The 20,379-nt window shown below is 37.7% G+C and overlaps 2 protein-coding genes across 3 annotated transcripts in view; one reads left to right on the top strand and one right to left on the bottom strand.

Annotated features, from left to right (window-relative positions):
• Positions 1–20,379, bottom strand: part of PCID2 (PCI domain containing 2) — a 107,023-nt gene that overhangs the window by 48,638 nt on the left and 38,006 nt on the right. The window lies entirely within an intron of this gene.
• F10 (coagulation factor X) lies at positions 371–19,284 on the top strand. Its single transcript, XM_058186830.1, has 8 exons — positions 371–559; positions 10,082–10,242; positions 11,424–11,448; positions 12,190–12,303; positions 14,033–14,164; positions 14,755–15,011; positions 15,437–15,554; positions 17,880–19,284. Exons 1-8 carry the CDS (start codon positions 490–492, stop codon positions 18,452–18,454), a joined length of 1,452 nt encoding a protein of 483 aa, XP_058042813.1. The 5' UTR covers positions 371–489; the 3' UTR covers positions 18,455–19,284.

Here is a 20,379-nt window from a genome sequence, read left to right as displayed (position 1 = left end):
CAATTCTCTCTTCTGTTCAAATATGCAGAAGTATTCTTATTAAAGATAGTAGTGTTGGCATTTGCAAGGACTTCCTTAGGAACAAGTTGCTCTGGATGTAGAGTGTGTTAAGTTTTCTTTATGAAGAACTCGGAGAGGAGGCAGTGAAGCTCTTCCTCTAAGTATAATCTGTTTTCAGCTTCTGGGTGAGCTTCCTTTAAGTGTCAATATCTGTGCTTAACAGTGAAAGGCAGCTCTCTTTTGAGGTATCCATCCCACTCCATACTATTAATCTTGTACTGACTCAAATGACCTTACTTGGCAAAAAAAACCCACCACATTTCAAATTAGTCAGCACAATGATTTGAAGAATCCATCCATTTCCACACAAACAGGCTTTGGAGGACATGATAAGGGCTGGAGCAGAACAACAGGAAGCCTGCTTGCTTGAACCTTGTTCATAGCCAGCCCTGAGAGAGAACAAAGTGCTCTTTTCCACTGATAGGCACCATGGCTCCTCAGCTGCTTCTCTGTCTGATCCTCACTTTTCTGTGGAGTTTCCCAAAGGCTGAAAGTAATGGTAAGAAGCTCTTCATTGTCTTTTTTTTCTCTCCTTCTTATTGTTTGTCTCAGATGTGAACTGCATTTGCATGATCTCTCAGTCTTTCCCTCCTTTTCCTCCATCTCAGTTTAAATCCCACATCAGTTTAGCTTCTCCATGAAACGGATGAACCTCTTGAAAGCTTATGCCTTTTAATATAATATGTTAGTCTGAAAAGGTGCTGCCTTTTTGCAGTCATACATATGGCTCTCTCCCTACAGCTTTTCTGGTTTCATTTCTTTTGAAGAAGTACTAATCATTTTTTGTGCAGCCCACAAATAAAAATCAGGTTAGAGGAAGTCTTTGTGCTGAAATGCTCATATATTTGCTGTCTTGTGTGCACGGGTTGTGTAATTTCATTTCCTATTAAAGCATGAAAACAGAAAACATTGCAATCTATTCTATTTCTGAGACTGCAGAAATATCTCCTGTTTCAGGGGTGGGGAGGCAAGAGATGAATAGAGAAGGCTGAGTTTAGGTGTCTTCGTATTGCAATGTTGTCCACTAAGAAGGGTTAAAGGCAAATGTTTCCCTCGCACATACGTGCTAGTCGTTCCCGACTCTAAGAGGTGGTGCTCCTCTCCGTTTCAAAGCCAAAGAGCCAGCTCTGTCCGAAGACGTCTCCGTGGTCATGTGGCTGGCATAACTAAACGCCAAAGGCGCACAGAATGCTGTTACCTTCCCACCAAAGGTGGTCCCTATTTTTCTACTTGCATTTTTACATGCTTTCGAATTGCTAGGTTGGCAGAAGCTGGGACAAGTAATGGCAGCTCACCCTGTTACATGGAGCTAGGGATTTGAACTGCTGAACTGCTGACCTTTCGGTTGACAAACTCAATGTCTTAGCCACTGAGCCAAGCGGTCTCCTTAAGAAGGGTTAGGAAATCAGATATACCCACAATCACTGTTTGTGAGGATTCCCACCATCAACAAGTAACTGAGTTCCCCCAAAAAAATAGAATTAAAAAGTGCACAATGACAAATGACAATACCTTTGAAAAGTTGAGGAAAAGGCAAGAATGGCCTCTGTGAAATATGAAAGGAGAAAAGTATCCCAAGTGCAGTGGAGAGAAACCTTGACAAAGATTTCCTTAAATTTCACAAGTTAGGGATGACAGAAGAGAACTGACAGGGAAAACTTTTGACCTACTTGCAATGTACTTCTAGACACTCTCCAAAGATTTTTGTCAATAATGAAAGGTTGATCAATCAATACATTGAATGTAACAGAACCTCACTGGGGTTGGTAAGCAAACAGCTGGTTTCCTTTTAATGTTATTCTAAAGTCATTTCTCAAAAATACATTTGGTTTTTCTATGTGCTAACCTGTAACTTGTAGGTAAGCATCTTTTTAGCATGAATATATGCCATGTTGATTTCATTGTCATACACTATCAGTCCTGTTCTTAACAGGACTCTCCTGCATTTTTAACAGCAACTGCAGAAGAATGGGTTTGCTTGTAGCAAAGAGGGCATAGAGCAGTGGTTCTCAACGTTTATAGTGCTGCGACCCCTTTAATACAATTCCCCACGATGGGGCAAACCCAACCGTAAAATTATTTTCGTTTTCAATTTATCACGCCTGAAGCCGTATTGGCTAGCGATCTGAACTGCTTGCAATTGCCTTTAGGACGGAGGCATTAAAGCGGAGACTCCTCCCCTATTAAGTTTATCGCGCCTGAAGCCAGTTTAGGCTAGCGATTGGGAGTGATTGCAGCTGGCTTGAGAGGGTAACATCAGAGCAAAGATTTCTCTCTTTTTTAATTCATCGCGCCTGAAGCCGAATTCGGCTAGCAATTTGAAGAGCCTGCAGCTGGCTTGTGGAGTCAACCATTGGAGCGCGATTCTTCAACTCGCAAGTATACTTCCCATATTTCCGATGGTCTTAGATGACCCTTGGCAAATTGTCATTCGACCCCCAACAGGGTCGCGACCCACAGGTTGAGAACCGCTGGCATAGAGGCACCAAGCAGAGTGAAGTGAACAAAATTATTTGGCCCAATGCCATTTTCAACAGGCACATCTGTAAGTGGGAACTTCAGGGCAGAATAAAGGAAACATGGCCAAATATAGTACAGAATTAATGCCGGATAGCTCTGCCACACAGGATGGAGAATAAGCATGGCTTATAGTTTAACTAGATGTGAGATTAAATGCACAGCATTTCAAACATAAAAGGCAGTGAGAAATGAGAGCTGATTCTTATTGGGACAAATGCAAAGTGTATAGGAATCAGCAGCAGTCTTGATCCCTCCCTCCAAATTTTCTAATGAAGAATTTTTCTAATGAAGAATTTTTCTAATGAAGAATTTTATTCAAATGGAATGGAATAGAATAGAATAGAATAGAATAGAATAGAATAGAATAGAATAGAATAGAATAGAATAGAATAGAATAGAATAGAATAGAATTTTTTATTGGCCAAGTGTGATTGGACACACGAGGAATTTGTCTTGGTGCATATGCTCTCAGTGTACATAAAAGAAAAGTTATGTTCATCAAGGTACAACATTTATAACACAAATGATGGTCAATATATCAATATAAATCATAAGGATTGCCAGCAACAAAGTTACAGTCATACAGTCATAAGTGGAAAGAGATTGGTGATGGGAACGATGAGAAGATTAATAGTAGTGCAGATTTAGTAAATAGTTTGACAGTGTTGAGGGAATTATTTGTTTAGCAGAGTGATGGCCTTTGGGAAAAAACTGTTCTTGTGTCTAGTTGTTCTGGTGTGCAGTGCTCTATAGTGTCATTTTGAGGGTAGGAGTTGAAACAGTTTATGTCCTGGATGTGAGGGATCTGTAAATATTTTCATGGCCCTTTTCTTGATTCGTGCAGTATACAGGTCCTCAATGGAAGGCAGGTTGGCAGCAATTATTTTTTCTGCAGTTCTAATTATCCTCTGAAGTCTGTGACTTTCTTGTTGAGTTGCAGAACCGAGCCAGACAGTTATGGAAGTGCAAATGACAGACTCAATAATTCCTCTGTAGAACTGAATCAGCAGCTCCTTGGGCAGTTTGAGCTTACTGAGTTGGCACAGAAAGAACATTCTTTGTTGTCCTTTTTTGATGATGTTTTTGATGTTAGCTGTCCATTTTAGATCTTGCGATATGATAGAATCTAGAAATTTAAAGGTTTCTATTGTTGATACTGTGTTGTCTAGTATTGTGAGAGGTGGAAGTATGGAAGGGTTTCTCCTAAAGTCTACCACCATTTCTACAGTTTTGAGAGTGTTCAGTTCCAGATTGTTTTGGTTGCACCACAAGGCTAGTCGTTCGACCTCTCGTCTATATGTGGATTCATCATTGTCTCGAATGAGACCAATCACTGTTGTGTCATCTGCGAACTTCAGTAGTTTGACAGATGGATCGTTGGAGATGCAGTCATTGGTATACAGAGAGAAGAGAAGTGGGGAGAGCACACAGCCCTGGGGGGGCCCTGTGCTAATTGTACAGGTATTTGATGTGATCTTGCTTAGCTTCACCTGCTGCTTCCTGTTTGTTAGGAAGCTTGTGATCCACTTACAAGTCTGTTCCGGTACTTGTAGCTGGTTTAGCTTAGTTAGAAGAGTGTCTGGAATGATGGTATTGAATGCTGAACTAAAGTCTACAAAGAGGACCCTTGCATAGGTCTTTGGAGACTCAAGATGTTGTAGGAGGTCGTGCAGAGCCATATTAACAGCATCATCTGTTGATCTATTTGCTCGGTATGCAAATTGCAAGGGGTCTAACAGCGGATCCGTGATGGTTCTCAAGTAGGAAAGCACTAGCCTTTCAAAGTTTTCATGACTATAGATGTTAAAGCAACTGGTCTGTAGTCATTCAGTTCCTTGATGGTGGGCTTCTTCGGCACTGGGATGATGGTAGAGCGTTTGAAGCAAGAAGGAACATAGCACATCTCTAGTGATTTATTGAAAATATGGGTGAAGATGGGGGCCAATTGGTCAGCACAGACTTTTAAGCAAGAAGGAGTTATCTTGTCTGGGCCTGGAGCTTTTCCTGGCTTTTGTCTGTGAAATAGGTCCTGCACTTCCTTTTCTGAGATCACTAGGGGTTGTGAACCCAATGAAATGGGGTCAGTTGTAGGAGGTTTGGCTGTTGTTGGTGTATCTGAGATGGGGGTTGTGGAGATAGGTGGCTGTAGTTTCCTTTCAAACCTGCAGTAAAACTCATTCAGGTCATCTGCCAGTTGTTGATTACCTTCAGCCTGGGAAGGAGGTTTGCCATAGCCGGTGATATTTTTAAGAGTTTTCCACATGTTTGCTGGTTCATGTGCTGAAAACTGATTCTTTAGCTTTTCAGAGTAGCTTCTTTTTGCTGCTTTGATCTCCCTTGTTAGTGCATTTCTGGCCTGATTGTACAGCATTTTATCACCTTTTCTGTAGGCTTCCTCTTTGGAATGTCGTAGCTGCTTAAGTTTAGGTGTGAACCAAGGTTTGTTGTTACTGTATATTTGCAAGTTCCTTGTAGGTACACATAGGTCTTCACAGAAGCTGACATATGATGTTACAGTATCTGTGAGTTCATCCAGGTCTGCAGAGGTATAATCAAAAATATTCCAATCTGTGCAGTCAAAACATGCCTGTAGCTTTAATTTTGATTCCTCCGTCCAGGTCTTCACTGATTTAATTGTTGGTTTTGTGATTTTAAGTCTTTGCCTGTAAGCAGGTACAAGGTGAATCATGCAATGATCAGAGTGTCCTACAGCTGCACGTGGTAAAGACCGATAAGCATCTTTTAGTGTTGTGTAGCAATGGTCTAGAGTATTCTTGCCTCTGGTGGGACAATTGACATGCTGAAAGTATTTTGGTAGCTCTTTCCTTAAGTTTGCCTTGTTTAGATCTCCCAAAACAATGGCCAGTGAATCAGGGTGTTTGGCTTCAGTCTCCATGATTTGGTCAGCTAGAGTTCGTAATGCCTTGTTTACACAGGCTTGTGGTAGGACATAAACAGCAATTAGAAGAAATGAGGAAAATTCACGAGGCAAATAGTATGGTTTGCAGTTGATAATTAAAGTCTCTAAATTGTTGTCACAGAATTTGTAAATTATTTTAAAATCTTGACACCAGTTGCTGTTAATATATAGGCATAAGCCGCCTCCTTTCTTTTTACCAGATGTTTCTGGAATCCTGTCTGACCGTTCAATCTGAAACCCTGGAATGTTCAGGCTGCCATCTTCAATTGATTCATTTAACCAGGTTTCAGAGAAGCATAGGACTGCTGAATTGCGAAAATCAGAATAGTATTTGTTTAAGAGGAGTATTTCATCCATCTTATTTGCAAGTGAGCGTATATTTGTTAGGAAAATTGAAGGCAGAGGAGTTTTAACGTGATTTCTTAGCCTGTTTAAGATCCCAGCTCGTTTACCTCTCTTCCTTCGTTTCTGTCGTTTGGTTTTTTTAGTAATCCATGGCTCCCTGGGAATTGCCTCCTCCTTTGTTAGAATCTCCTCCGTGTTTGTAAAGACAGGCAGGGGTGAGATCAAAGAAAGCTGCTCCTTAAAGAAATGTTGCTTAATTTTTAGCAGATGGTCTCGTGAGTAGGAAATCCGTAGTGAGTCACAGAGAACAATTAGAAATAAAGAAACCATTAGAGAGCATTTCACCAAGGCAGCCTTCATCGGTGCCATCTTGGATGCATCCAAATAGGAATAGCACTTAGATTTATATACCACTTTACAGTGCTTTACAGCGCTCTCTAAGCGGTTTACAAAGTCAGCATATTACCCCCAACAATTTGGGTCCTCATTTTACCCACCTCGGAAAGATGGAAGTCAACCTTGAGCCTGGTGAAATTTGAGATTTGAACTGCCAAATTGCAGGCAGCCAGCAGTGAGCAGAAGTCGTCTGCAGTACTGCACTCTAACCACCGCGCCACCGCAGCTCTTACTTATTACCAACTTATTTGTTGCATTTAAATATTTCTTAGATTTCTATCATGCCTTTCATTTAGAAGCACAAAATGATATGTCTAGCATTCCTTGTAATGACAATATGTGGAGAGGGGCAAGCATCTTCTGTGGAATGTTCCAGCAATTGTCCTCTGGATCTTTGGCTTGTAACATCTGTCTAGGATGTTATTAGAGACGCTTTCATAAATGCCTCTTTGAGGATACTGTACAAAGATTCCACTCTATTTAAATGAGGAAATTATTAGATTTTTTAAGTAGTTATCCCTGTATCCATCATAGATAGACAATTCTTGAATCTCTTAATTTTCAGGAAAAAAAGAGTTACTTTCAGATTTGCATGATTCATTACTGTAATTTTACGATGAAAGTAATGTTGGTACTCCTGGTTGGTGTGTCTTGTCTGGATTAAGTCAGAGGGCTGACAGAGTAGATTATCTCAACCATTTCAAATTGAATTTAGTACAGATTATTGGGGTTGAAGCTGTCTTGATTAGCCTGATGGATAATCTTTTAGCATGGATAGAGAAACAATGATTGTTGGTTCTTCTTGAACTTCCAGTATTTTTTAGCTGAGTCAAGCATAATGTCTTTTTGTATTTGCCTATTTTGGCAGCAGTTTCAGTGGCTCTATTCCATCTATCAGGATATCTTTAATCTCTTGGAGTTTTTCAAGGTCAGCTAAAATGTGATATCCCTCGGGGCTATATTCTGTCTTCTGTGCTACATCAAAACACTGAAGAAATTCACCAGGAAACTTAGAGCAAGGTATCATCAATATACAGATGATACTCATCTATTTATCTATGACCTATTCAAGAAATACGTGCACCAATGATTGGCTGGATGAGGGATAATGTGTTATAACTGAATCCAAATAAGGTAGAGCTGCTCCTTGTGAGAGATTGAGAGGATTGAGAGGTGGCAGATCTGCTGTTCTCATTTTTTGCTTATCTGTTAGCAAGAGAAAGTAAGTCTATTCTGTATTCTTCAATGTTGCAGCTATGTACATTGGTACCATTCTGTCTTTTCATTAGAAAACCAAACCATTCTATTTTCTTAAAGCACTTTAATTGCTTTAATTGAGTCCAATTCGAACAGGTTTTATATCTCTCTTATTTTATTTGTTACATACTTATAGAATAGATAATATTACATCTTTAGCAACCATTGAAAAGTACAGCAGCACTGAACAAACTGACTTATGACCACTCCTCACCCTTGCTACTATTAGAGCATCCTTGCAGTCAGGGGATTCTGAATTTGCTGAATCACTATGTGATTCCTTTAATGACTACATGATTAACTGAAAGACCATGGCAAAAAAGTAGTAAAATTAAGTGCGGTCACATGATGATTCATTTAACAATCACATTATCCCTTAGTGACAGACAATCCAGTCATATCTGTAACGGTTTTACCCAGTGCATACCTGCCTTGGAATTCTTTGTAAAAGATGCTTTGTGAATGTTTAAAATAGACCAAGCAGGTGTGCCCTTTAATTAAATGTCATTTTGTGGAACTGAAGAAGCATGTTTTCTCTGTCACAACCCCTACCCTCTGAAACCGCATCTTCCCAGAGGCAACATGGCACTCACTCTCTTAGAGTTCTGGAAGGTTCTTAAGACTTGGGTCTCTTCCTAGGCCTAGGGTGTCTGTGGAGTCATTGTTGAATCTTTCTTGCCTGTTGAGTAATGTTGTTTTCACCTGGAGAGTTGTTTTTCTGGTGTTTTTACTATATATAGCTTATATTGTAAGTTAAACAAGTCTTTTGGGCAATTTCAACAAATTCTGTACATAAATAAATTTGGTCAGTTAGGGTAGATTGATATAGAAGATACACAGAGGCAGAAGGTTGGGAAATGTAATGCGGTGGAGTAAAACAAGGGAACAAGAACTTCTGTTGTGGGAACTAAGAAACAGACAGGATTAGCTTTCTACTTCAGAAAATGATTGTTTGATAAATAAAGGGAAAAGCAGATAAGCTGGGATCATTTTTATCAAAGGTGGCAGAAAGGTCAAGAAAGATCAGAGCGAGAGACTTTTAGATCTGGTACTATGGAAACAACTTGCAAGAGTCAGCCTGTAGCAGGTCAAGAGGACATACAAAAAGAGACAGCTAAGAAAGCAATTCAGCACTTCAGAATACATATATGTGATTGGCCAAATTTAGGAAAAGAAATTTTCAGGGAGTTAGCAGTTTTTAGAACTGTAGAAATTAAAAGTCTGCCTGAAATTATTTACTTTCTATAGGAAATTAAAGGAATGGCTGGTGTGATACAAGATTGGCTCGTTTCAGGACTGAAATTCGGGACTCAGAAAAGCATAAGAACAAAGATTTGTGTAAGAATTAAGTGAAGAATCAGGAGACACCAGAAGTGAATGAATAATGTGGATGATGGATGATGGATGATGGATTATGGATCAAAACTTGTGGGTCAAGACTTTCTAAAGAGTCATAGATTGCCAGTATGACTTAAAGTAGCCTCTAAGACCCAATGGGATCAACTTCACTGGGGAAAAAATTAACTTTTATCACAGATTAAAGTGATTGTACCGAAGTCTAGTAGCCACAGAATCCAAGCCCATCTCTATATATTAAATTTTAACAAGATGGATAGAAAACTGAAAAAAGGATTGTTGTGAAGTTTCCATCACTGAAAAACAAATCAAGGTGGAAAGGAGAAAAGGAGGCAGTGACAGCTGGAATGTTGCAGAGTATCAGCATTAAAAAGAGACTATGAAGATTAACTGAATTGCTATAGAGTAGGTAATACAAATGTAATTAATAGAAGGAATAATTAAGGGTTGACAAGTCATTCTCACTGGGAATAGGAACAAGTAAAAAAGATAAAAACTATAAAATATAATTAAGGAAATATAAAGGTATTTTCTTAAAAAAATTATTAAATGACACAGGTTATAAAAGAAATAAAAATGGAGGGTCTCCATTAAAGAAAATACTGACTTCTGCTGTGAAACAAACATGAATCGCAGAAGACTGCTTTTGGAGAGAAAGAACGGGTTTCTGAGGAGGGAAGCAGGGGATACTATAAACCCCTGAATGAATGAATGAACCATTACATGGAATATATACTGCAGCCAAAACGGAGCATTTTGGCTATAAAGCTCAGCTCTCTGACATCTGCAAGTTCTCCAAACATAGGTTGGGGCCTCTTGTAAATCCTATATGGTGGAATTCAGTGGTTGAAAAAGTTTATGTGTAAACTTGTGAATCTCATCATAGTAAAATAAGTATAGTGTGTGTTGCTCTGTATGTCCATAGAAAGCTATATTTCTGTTTAGTTTACCTGTGGTCGTGCCTGATAAAACTCTGTTTGTGATCATGATTTGTCAATCTAATAACTCATTCCTCTCTTGCACATTTCATATATTCACACTTCCTCACTTAAAAAGCTGGTGAAATCCTTCCCGCATAAGAAATAATGATTTTTTTTAAACTCAGGACCATCATTTCTCACAGCATTAACCCTAACTATAATTATACAAAATATTATTTCTTGGCTTGAATGGGGGAGCAGGAGAAATAATTCATGTCCATATGATCTTTATTTTGTTCTTCTTTAGTATTCTTAAAAAGCAAAGTGGCAAATAGATTTTTGCAAAGAACAAAACGAGCTAATTCACTGTTTGAAGAATTTAAACCTGGAAACATTGAAAGGGAATGCATTGAAGAGAGATGTTCAAAAGAAGAAGCCAGGGAGGCATTTGAAGATCAAGAAAAAACTGTAAGTGTGTATCTTTGACTGCTCTCTCGAGCTACGCTTTTAGTGGGTGGGTGTTTCTACACATCTTATTTCTGTGAGGCCTTCAGAATCCAAATCAGATGGTATGAAATGGGTTTCAAGTATGTCTTCATCATGGAATATTTTACCAGGTCATCTTTTCCGTGGCTTTTTCTGTTGCTTTTGGCTGTTATTTATTTATTTATTTATTTGTCACAACAGTATATATAAGTATAAGCATGAAATAACTATACTATATAAAGCATATATATAATCATAAGTATGTAATAACTATATGAAATTGGATAGTATCAAAGGGAACATTAGGACAGGAACAGTTGGCACGTTGGTGCTCTTATGCACGCCCCTTCCATCCTCTTCCATCCTCTTGACCAGGGGTCTCTTTAAGACTTTAAGACTTGTGGACTTCGACTCCCAGAATTACTCAGCCAGCAAATTCTGGGAGTTGAAGTCCACAAGTCTTAAAGTTGCCAAGGTTGGAGAGCCCTGCTCTTGACTATATATTTCTTTTCTCCATACTGCTAAAGAAAACTGGAACTTAGAGGCACTTCCATCCCACACTCTGAGCACCCAACAAATCTATGTGTCACCCAGATCATTCCTACGCTAAAATGTAAAGTGCTCTTACTAGATTTGTATTAATTTATTATCTAGTTATATTTCTCATCCACTTTTTATATTTGAAAATTAATCCGGTGATTAACCATGCTTAAAATCCTGCAAAAAACAAAATAAAAATAAAAGCCACCAATAATCCAACTCCTCAAAATATTGGATTGGTTGTCTAAATAACTACAGTTTATTCCATTACTTAAAAGGCAACAAGCTCACAAATAAATCACTCTGATCAATATGGGTAAATTCTAGATCATTCTTTTCATTAGATCCTTCTTTCATTAGTTCCATATTTGCATCAGGAGAATAGAAAAAGATAATAGAGTTTTTAAAATACAGAAATAACTTTTCAGTGGAAGTGCAGTTGAGAGAGGAAAACTGTTTATGATATATTGTGATATATTAGTAATAGTGCTTAACCACTGGTCACCAAAATGTTGCATGAGACTCTTCTTAAATTATTTTTGTTTAATTCCCTGGCTTTGTAGTTTTTATTTAATACTATTAAACTCTAATGTGCATGTGTATCTTTGTTTGTTTTTAATCAGGAGAACTTTTGGAATGTTTATGTAGGTAAGATATCATCTGCTTTTGCTCCATACATTTTTCCTAACATAATAGTTAAATATATGCAATGTATCTGATGAACAGGATAAATCAAAATTGACCAGTCAATTCCCATTTTTTATTAATTCAGATTCTTAAGTCCTTCAAAGCTTAGAAAAATTCCAGTTATAGATACTCTAATATAAGATCATAAACAATTTGTTATTATCCATATGTGGGGCATTTCAAAGTCCATAATATATGCGGCCATTAACATCCTACTCAAATCAAGTCATCTGGGGGAACTTCTAATAATTTCAATGATCAGCAATTACTTTTAAGGAATGTGTTCTATTAGGTTACATGTACTGATTTAACTTCATGGGTATAGTAAACTATATGATTTGGTCAAACTTTATCCATAGCACCTTCTGTCCACAGAACTAAGTTTCCTTTTCCTATAGAGGACTGAAGTAATGTAATTTCATGTGTTAAACTGGCTTAGATTTGCTATATACCTTGTGAGAAAGCTTTCTTGGTAATTTGCATGTAAACTCTTTCTCTGTACACTGTATTTGTTTGGTAAAGTTGATTGATCCAAAGTTGAGTATAAGTAGTATTCATTATGGCCATCTTAAAAATTCCATTGGTACTGCATTTGAACTTCTCTTCCAGAAAACAGTGTTAAAGTAAGTTGGATTTTCTTCTGAATGTGTAAATACAGTATTTCTGCATTTTGGATTTTAACTTCTTCTTTTTTCATGCTAGATGGGGATCAGTGTTTATCAAACCCCTGTCATTATGGTGGGACATGCAAAGACGGCATTGGTAGCTATACCTGTACCTGTTTGGCTGGCTATCAAGGGAAAAACTGTGAATATCGTAAGTTGAGCTGGAGCAATTCAGAAGAATTAAGGGGAAGAATAGAGTCATTTTATTGCTATGGCCTCAATGATGCTTCAAACTAAGGGACTGTCAGTTCCCATAAGGTTTCACTGAAATTGTTGAAGACTTAGAAAAAAATCTCACATCTTTTCAAATTTTTACAAGACTTGTCAAGGGGCGGGATAGGAGGAGGAAGAAGAATGCCCATATAAAATTAACACAATTTCCCAAGGTTTAGCTGCTATCCAAGAAAACCATATGTGGCCATATGTGGCCCAGATTTAGTTTAGTTTGTAGGTGAACTGGTGTCTTGAATATATGGTCACTTCTTAACAATAATATTGGCAGAAATAATGGAAAAGGAAGTTCCTAAGTATATGGACAATCCATTCAGATATATTAGAAGATAAAAAGCACCTGGATGGATCAGGTCAAATACTATGTTTTTGTAGCTAACATCCTTGTCTCTTATTGGTCTACAGCTGTACAGTAAAGAGTGAAAAAGAGAAGTAGCATGGTTATCCTTTAATTTGTCTACTTCTGTTTTAAAACTATTTGGTCATTGTATGGAACTATGATTTCAAGATTTTTTTCTGATAAACCATAGCTAGCTCAGACTTAATTAATGTGTATGTGAAATAGGTGGAGTTTTAACATTAATATCTAAAATTTGGAATTTGGTTACACTAACCTGCTTTTTCTAGTTTAAAGGACATTTACCAAAATGGGCTGAATCTTGCTCAGGCTGGATGAGTGCAGTCCCCTCCCAATATGAAGATGGAGCCAGGATAAAGAAATGTGCAATTAACTGCCCACCTTCCAAAAAATATAGAAGCCCAGGTTTAGCTGATAGGCTTCCTCTATTTGGTGGAAAAACATATGAGGCTTATAGTTTTTCTTCAATTTGTCCCATCAATAGTTGAAAACAAGGTCCATTGGCAGAAAAGAGTGAGGAGGTCAGATTCCTACCAGCTGTTCTGACCCAGCTTTAGCAGACACAAGAAACAGACTCCTTGTCCTGAAAAAACCCTCTTTATTTATCTCCTGTGAATTAATGGCATTCACACACCAAAAAGCCCAGGCAAAGAATTAACTGCAGTAACAGACCTTATCAGTTCTTTGAGATACTTGCCAGGATGCAAATTAAGTGCTGGCAAGTAGTCTCTGAGGCGCAAAGCAGGATGATCCAAATCTTCCGAAATCTGAACTGTTGTCTCCTATGACCACCACTCCCCTTTTCTTCTATTTATTCCCCAGCCATGGAGAATAAATCCACATGTGCCTTGCTTCCCAAGTCGACTCCTTGTCCTCAGTTTTTCTCCTCTCCTATCAGCTCTCCACATATGCACATCTGGAACAGGCCCCAGCAGTTCTTCCTCCCCACTTACCTCAGCCTCCGCAGCTGGGAAATGTCAGACGGCCCTGGCTCTATCTCTGCATCCAACGCAGAGTATCCATCAGAGCCTTCCGCAGACTCCAGGACTGGCTCAGGTTCCTCCCCAACCTCCTCAACGTCTGAGTCTGCCACCAGCTCTGCTGGCAGCTGGGGGGGGGCCCACAGCCCCCACCACCAGCATCACTTCTGCTTCTGCAACCAGTTTCCCTAACATCCCAACATAGGATTGTTGTGCTAAGAAATTTGGCTATGGCTGTCACAATTTTATCTTTGTATAAAGAAGATGTTTTTTATCTACTAATGCTTTGTCTGCTTATTTTTTTTATATAGTCATACATAAGTCCTGCAGATTGGACAACGGTGACTGTTGGCAGTTCTGCAAACTTGATCAAAACGAAATTCAGTGTTCATGTGTTGAAGGTTACATTTTGGGAGATGATGGACAGTCTTGTGTTGCTGGAGGTTTGTTCAGTTAAAACAATTAATTATAACATTTTATTTTGCTTTTCTCATATCAGCCAGGGACTGGTGTGTTATTCCTACTAGAAATTACTACATTCTGTTGTAATTTAAAAGTCAGAATGTTAAAAAAATAATTTTGATTATTGGTTGTATTATATATTATTTTATTATTTTATATGGTAACAAAAGGGTCAAATCTCTATCTATCTTTTTTAATGCATCCTGAAATTTTTTCAACTCTGACTCCACTTTACCTTTACTGGCACAATCTATCTCTGTCTGTTGGCAACGAAGGCTATCTAAATATAACTTTGTTCTTTGATAGGAATTATTTCCTTATGTAGTGACAAAATTGTCAGAAGTGGGCTAATTAATCAGCATTCCAATATGTAGTTTTCAACAACAGTTATCCTTTATTAAAAGAATAGAAATGGCAATTATCTAATTTCTTAATAGTTCTCTCACTCAGAATAAGATTATTTAAATATAAAGGTGTCTTCTTCTTCTTTTTTTTTGTATTCTTATTTCTTGACCTCATGTTCTATTATTGCTACATCGTTTAATTAGAAATCCTCATCATGATTTTTCAGGTGACTTTTCATGTGGTAGAAATATAAAAGCAAGGAACAAGAGGGAAGCAAGTCTGCCTGACTTTCAAGAAGATTTCTCTGATGCCTACGATGTGATTGACGAAGATAATTTTGTTGAAACTCCTACAAATTTATCTAGCTTAGTTCCTAGTATGCAGTCCCACAATGCAACTTTGCTGAGTAAATCTGATAATTCAGACCGTACTGTCAGAGTTGTTAATGGAACAGACTGCAAACCGGGTGAATGTCCATGGCAGGTAAATGAGTTCAAATTGTATGTCAGAATACTAATCGATTTATACCCCAAATTTGTTGAAACAATGAAACATGCATTACTTTTAGTTTCCAATTACTTTCATAGTGTGTGTGTGTGTGTGTGTGTGTGTGTGTGTAAGAAGTAAAGATACTCTCTGTGACTGCACAATGAAATCTCTACCTATCCACCTTTGACATAGATAAAAAGGCATAGGATTTTCAATTCCATAGTCCTAGCTGCCTTTTTTGACTCTCCTTGAGGATGTTCCTGGCCATCGGTTATGAAATCAATATTCCAAAAATAATGATTATTTAATTTATTTGTTTATTTATTTGTTTATTTTAGTACATTTTTATGCCGCCTATCTCCCCTATAAGTTGACTCTGGACAGGTTTAGTCATATAACTTTATGACTTCTATTTTTAGGCACTTCTGATAAATGACAATGAAGAGGGGTTTTGTGGAGGAACAATTTTGAGTCCCATATATGTGCTTACTGCAGCCCACTGCATTAACCAAACCAAGAACATTAAAGTTGTTGTAGGTGGGTATTTAAATTGTTGTCTAGATTGAAAAATATTTACCGGGCAAGCCAACAGTACCTGTGTCTTCTGATGTAATCCCAAATTAGTATGCATAAAATTGCAGCCTTAATTACATATCTATTTTTGGTTACTATGTCTCAAGCCACACAAAATCAGAATACAATCTCTTTGCTATCCTAATGTTAATGGCAATTGCATTTAATGACATTCTTCACTCTCTGCTCTGGCTATATGTTTGACATTTTATGTTTAAGGGTGCTGTAGCTGTAGCCTGTATGCCACATCTGTATGTTACAGAACACTAGCTTCTTAGGCGCTCTAAGCCAATGTTCCTCAACCTTGGTGCAGGGGTGAAATGCTCCCGGTTTGAACGGCTCGCCCGATCCGATGGCGGCTGGTGGTTCGGAGAACCAGTAGCAAAAATCCCTGCCCCTGCCCCCTGCCTCTGCTGAGCCACAACATCATCAGAGGTTTTTTTTTTTTCCTTTTAAAAGCATCTTTTCTTCAGCCAAAAACATGCCTTTAAAAGTAAAAAAAAAACCTTTGATGATCCCGGGACTCAGCTGAGATCGTCAGAGCCTTTAAACTCTTTTTTTAAACAACTTCTTCGGCCGAAGAGGTTGTTAAAAAAAAGGCTTTAAAAGGCTCCTCTGGTGATCCCAGCTGAGTTTCTCATCACCAGTACCTTAAAAAACATGTTTTCTACATGTTAAAACAATTATTTTAAGAGGTTCTGGGCTGCTATGAGGGAACTTCAGCTGAGATCGTCAGAGGAGCTTTTAAAATCTTTTTTTCCTCTTGCGATCCCAGATGAGTTTCCTGATCATCACAGGCTTTTAAAATCACTTTTTAACAGCCCCCACTTACAACAGCCCCCACCCATGCCCACCCAATGCCCCCTCCTCACTTACCTATAATTAATGCTCCTTTTGGGCTGGCAAAGCCATGCTTTACTTCAGCTACTGTAATCAGTTGCATCAACTAGCAACTGACTCTGCCTGCCTAAAATCCATCTCCTCATGAGCAACTGAATCTGCCTGCTTTGCTGGCTGAGGAACTCTGGGAGTTGAAGTCCACAAACCTTAAAATTACTAAGGTTGGAGACCCCTGATCTAAAAAAATAATGAAATAAAATAATGAAATAAAATATTTGTGTAGCTTTCTGAGATTTGGTGTGTTTCTGTAGTGTTTCACTCTAACTACACAAATACACAAAATCTCACAAAGCTATATGTGGCATTTTGTGTGTGTGTGTGTGTGTGTGTGTGTGTGTGTGTGTCAGTTGTGTTGTGTGTGTGTAAAGTGTGAAAGTGTGAGGTTCCTGCTTGTTGAAGGGGCCATTTTGGGTGAAGTGCAGCTGCTTTTACATTGTGTGTGAGTCAGTTGTGTTGTGTTGTGTGTGTGTAAAGTGTGAAAGTTGGTTTTTGGTACCTCTTATTGTTTTGTATACTTTGTTTATTATTTTTATTATTTATTATTATTGGCCACGCCCACCCAGTCATCTGACCACCAAGCCACGCCCACCAATTAAGTCACACCCACAGAACCGGTAGGGAAAAATTTTAGATTTCACCCCTGCCTTGGTGGCTTTAAGATGGGTGGACTTCAACTCCCAGAATTCCCCAGCCTGCATGCTCCACCCATCTTAAAGCTGCCAAGGTTGAAAAACAATGGACAAGCTGTAAGACATTTCGTTTGATTTTGGCTGAGAATATTGTGTAACCAAGGTATTGTCACAAGCATTCACAGGGAGACAGAAAAAAGAAGTGAGGGTGAGTAATGGACAAGCAATACAGATGGTAAAATGCTTTCGCATACATACTTGCATCAGATGTCCCAATGTAAATATGTTGTCATGGCAATGGTGTGATGATGTCATCACATGCTTTGCATTTTGGCATTGCCACAATTTGTTACAGAGGCTGCCAAGTGTGCTTTGTAAATCATGTATTTTGGATCAGAATTTTGCCCAGCAAAAAATGGAAATGCTCTATGCAATTCTCCCCTTCTAAAGTCTTTTTTTCCCCTATAGACTTTTTAAAATAAAATATGGAGGTTTACCATGGTTACTTATATTTTTGTCATATTGCTTTTCCTATGTAAGAAACACATTCAAGCATTGCTTTAACATAAATTAATTGCACAGGGTCAAAATAAGAAGTAGCTTTACAGTTGTAACAATGATATATAAATCTGATTAGATATGTTTCTTTGGATAGATATATTTTATAACTTATTTTTCAATATAAAAATATTTATCTGATTATCAAAAATGTGGATAGCAATGTTGTACCATACAGTTTTACTAAGTTGGTCTTCTACAGGGGAAGTGGACATATCGAGAAAAAAAACTGGACGTCTTCTGGCTGTGGATAAAATATACGTGCATCAAAAATTTGTTCTGGCCACCTATGACTATGATATAGCCATCATCCAGTTGAAGACCCCGATCCGGTTCTCTGAAAATGTGATTCCTGCCTGCCTTCCCACTGCTGATTTTGCCAACCAAGTCCTAATGAAACAAGATTTAGGCACTGTTAGTGGATTTGGGCGCACTCAAGAAAGAGGACGGACTTCCAACACACTTAAAATGGTTAAGCTTCCTTATGTGGACAGGCACGTCTGCAAGCTTTCCAGCAATTTCCCAATTACTGAAAATATGTTTTGTGCTGGCTTCCATACTCTGGCTCAAGATGCATGCCAGGGAGACAGTGGGGGCCCCCATATCACTGCATACCGAGATACCCACTTTGTTACTGGGATTATCAGTTGGGGGGAAGGATGTGCACAGAAAGGCAAATATGGTGTTTACACGAAAGTGTCCAAATTCATCCCTTGGATAAAAAGAATAATGCGTCAAAAGCTCCCCAGAACAGAGTCAGGCACTGCTCGGCCTTAAAAATCATCCAATGGCATATTTCATGCAGTGATAATGCATTGGGTTAGAACATTCAGTATATTCATGTGGTTCAGAGCTCTTATTTTCAGTTGTGTTGCCATTTTTAAATGTAACATTAAAGTAATGTAACTTTCCTATTTATCGAGAGCTTTTTTCTCTGGTATCAACCCTCTTCTGACAGATAGAATGAGTGGGCTATTTCATTTCAGCTCTTGTCTCTTGTGTTCCTATCTTTTACAACCTTTTCTAAAGATTTATAAAGGTTTATAATTGATAATCCTTCAAGTAGAAGCTCAGCAGTGATATTTGGTCCCTTTGTATACAACCTCCAGGTCCCTTGAGACCATCAGTTGGGTTAATCAGCTGGGTAATCAGCTGAATTGTTTTCCAATTTAATTTATCCCAAACAGAAGCAGAGGCCAAGCCAAGCCTTCAATATTGTTGCCTGCCAATGGAAGAGGGGTTAGGAACATCATAAAATCTTGCTCTCCTAATCCAACACTTCATGTCAAAAATTTCTTAAAGAAAGTGAACAAAATTCTGTATTTCCCAAATGGTTATTCCACTTGCACGCTCACATTTTGGGTTATTTTGGGTAATCAGAATTTCCAGTGACAGGATATGACTGAAATGATCACTAACTGGGTTATAGGAGCAGAATCAAAGTGATATATTCAACATGCTTTTTTAATTGTGTTATTGTATCACAAGCATTGTGGAGGGTTTTTTTTTTTATGAAAATAGGTTTAATTGAAAAGTTAAAAAGTTTTTCAGATTGTGATATATATATATATATAAAATATATAAAATTAAAGATATTTTGAAAGTTTTCTCTGTGTGTGAAGTGAAGGTGTATTTTCTAGACATCGGAAAATTTTGGGAGATAAATTAAAATAGAGTGTAAGCTTCACATTTACAAACTATCTTTCTCTTTGTGAAAACTTCAGTGCATTATTTTCTTGTTTTATACTCTGGATCTTAGTTTAATACAATTAACTTAATATTTTGACACATAATTCAAGAAAATTAATGAGCATTGAATCCAGTTATGAGCTTCCAAAATAACTAATCCATTTTTGTTTGTGTTCAGCAGCAAAGGGAGCAGCACAAAAATAGGCATAGTAAAGGCTTAAAATGAAATCCCTTGTCAATGACTGACAGCTACAAAAATTAAAGCTCCTAAATGTAAGGTGTGTGAGGAGGAATATTTAAAAGCTCAGTAAATATAAAAGTGTTAAATTTTGAAATCATAGAAACATATCAGCTGACAGAGGACATTAACAAAGTTCTCAAATATTTAATAATTAAACCAAAGTATTTACTGGGAAAGCCCTGTTAGAGGAAGACAACATTAAGCAACTCTTATATTGTCTATTATTTCAAAAGAAAGCAAATATTTCTTTTTTGCATGCATACTACTGCATTGAACAAATGCAGCAGACATTAGTTTTAAAAATTTAAGTAGGGTAAGAATCATTCAACTTTGTTTTTTTCATAGCTAATGTTCAGTGAGAACAATCCCACATATTTACACAAATTTTATATATTCCTCTGCCAGCAGATTTTCCATGTTTATTTATCCAATATTAAATCAAGTTCACACAATCAGTTAAATATACCTGTATGACCAATATAAGTATATAAAGTAATAAAACCAGTACTGTGACTTTATTATCCAATCCTTGTCCATGTGTGGAATAGTTCACCATACCCTCATCAGATATTCATTTTGAAGGTGATGAAGGGCAATTTTTATATCATTGGTACTCAGAGGCAAACCAATAGTAACAACTGCTTATTCTGGGAATGAGAATGGAATGCCAAAGCAACATAAACAGGAAAATGAAGTATGGGGCTCAGTTTAGAACTGGAAGAATGATTCTTCTATTTACATACTCATATGCAGTAATAAAACAAAATGTTCA

The sequence above is a fragment of the Ahaetulla prasina genome, chromosome 5 (assembly GCF_028640845.1).
Source record: "Ahaetulla prasina isolate Xishuangbanna chromosome 5, ASM2864084v1, whole genome shotgun sequence".
Taxonomy (NCBI): Eukaryota; Metazoa; Chordata; class Lepidosauria; order Squamata; family Colubridae; genus Ahaetulla; species Ahaetulla prasina.
This window is presented reverse-complemented; position numbering and strand designations above follow the sequence as displayed.

Bases quoted from the DNA above. Each gene is read 5' to 3' on its own strand.
- F10 (XM_058186830.1), top strand. From the start codon at position 490: ATGGCTCCTCAGCTGCTTCTCTGTCTGATCCTCACTTTTCTGTGGAGT. The intron at 560-10,081 runs GTAAGAAGCTCT...GTTCTTCTTTAG, and splicing joins CCCAAAGGCTGAAAGTAATG to TATTCTTAAAAAGCAAAGTG. The intron at 15,555-17,879 runs GTGGGTATTTAA...GGTCTTCTACAG, and splicing joins GAACATTAAAGTTGTTGTAG to GGGAAGTGGACATATCGAGA.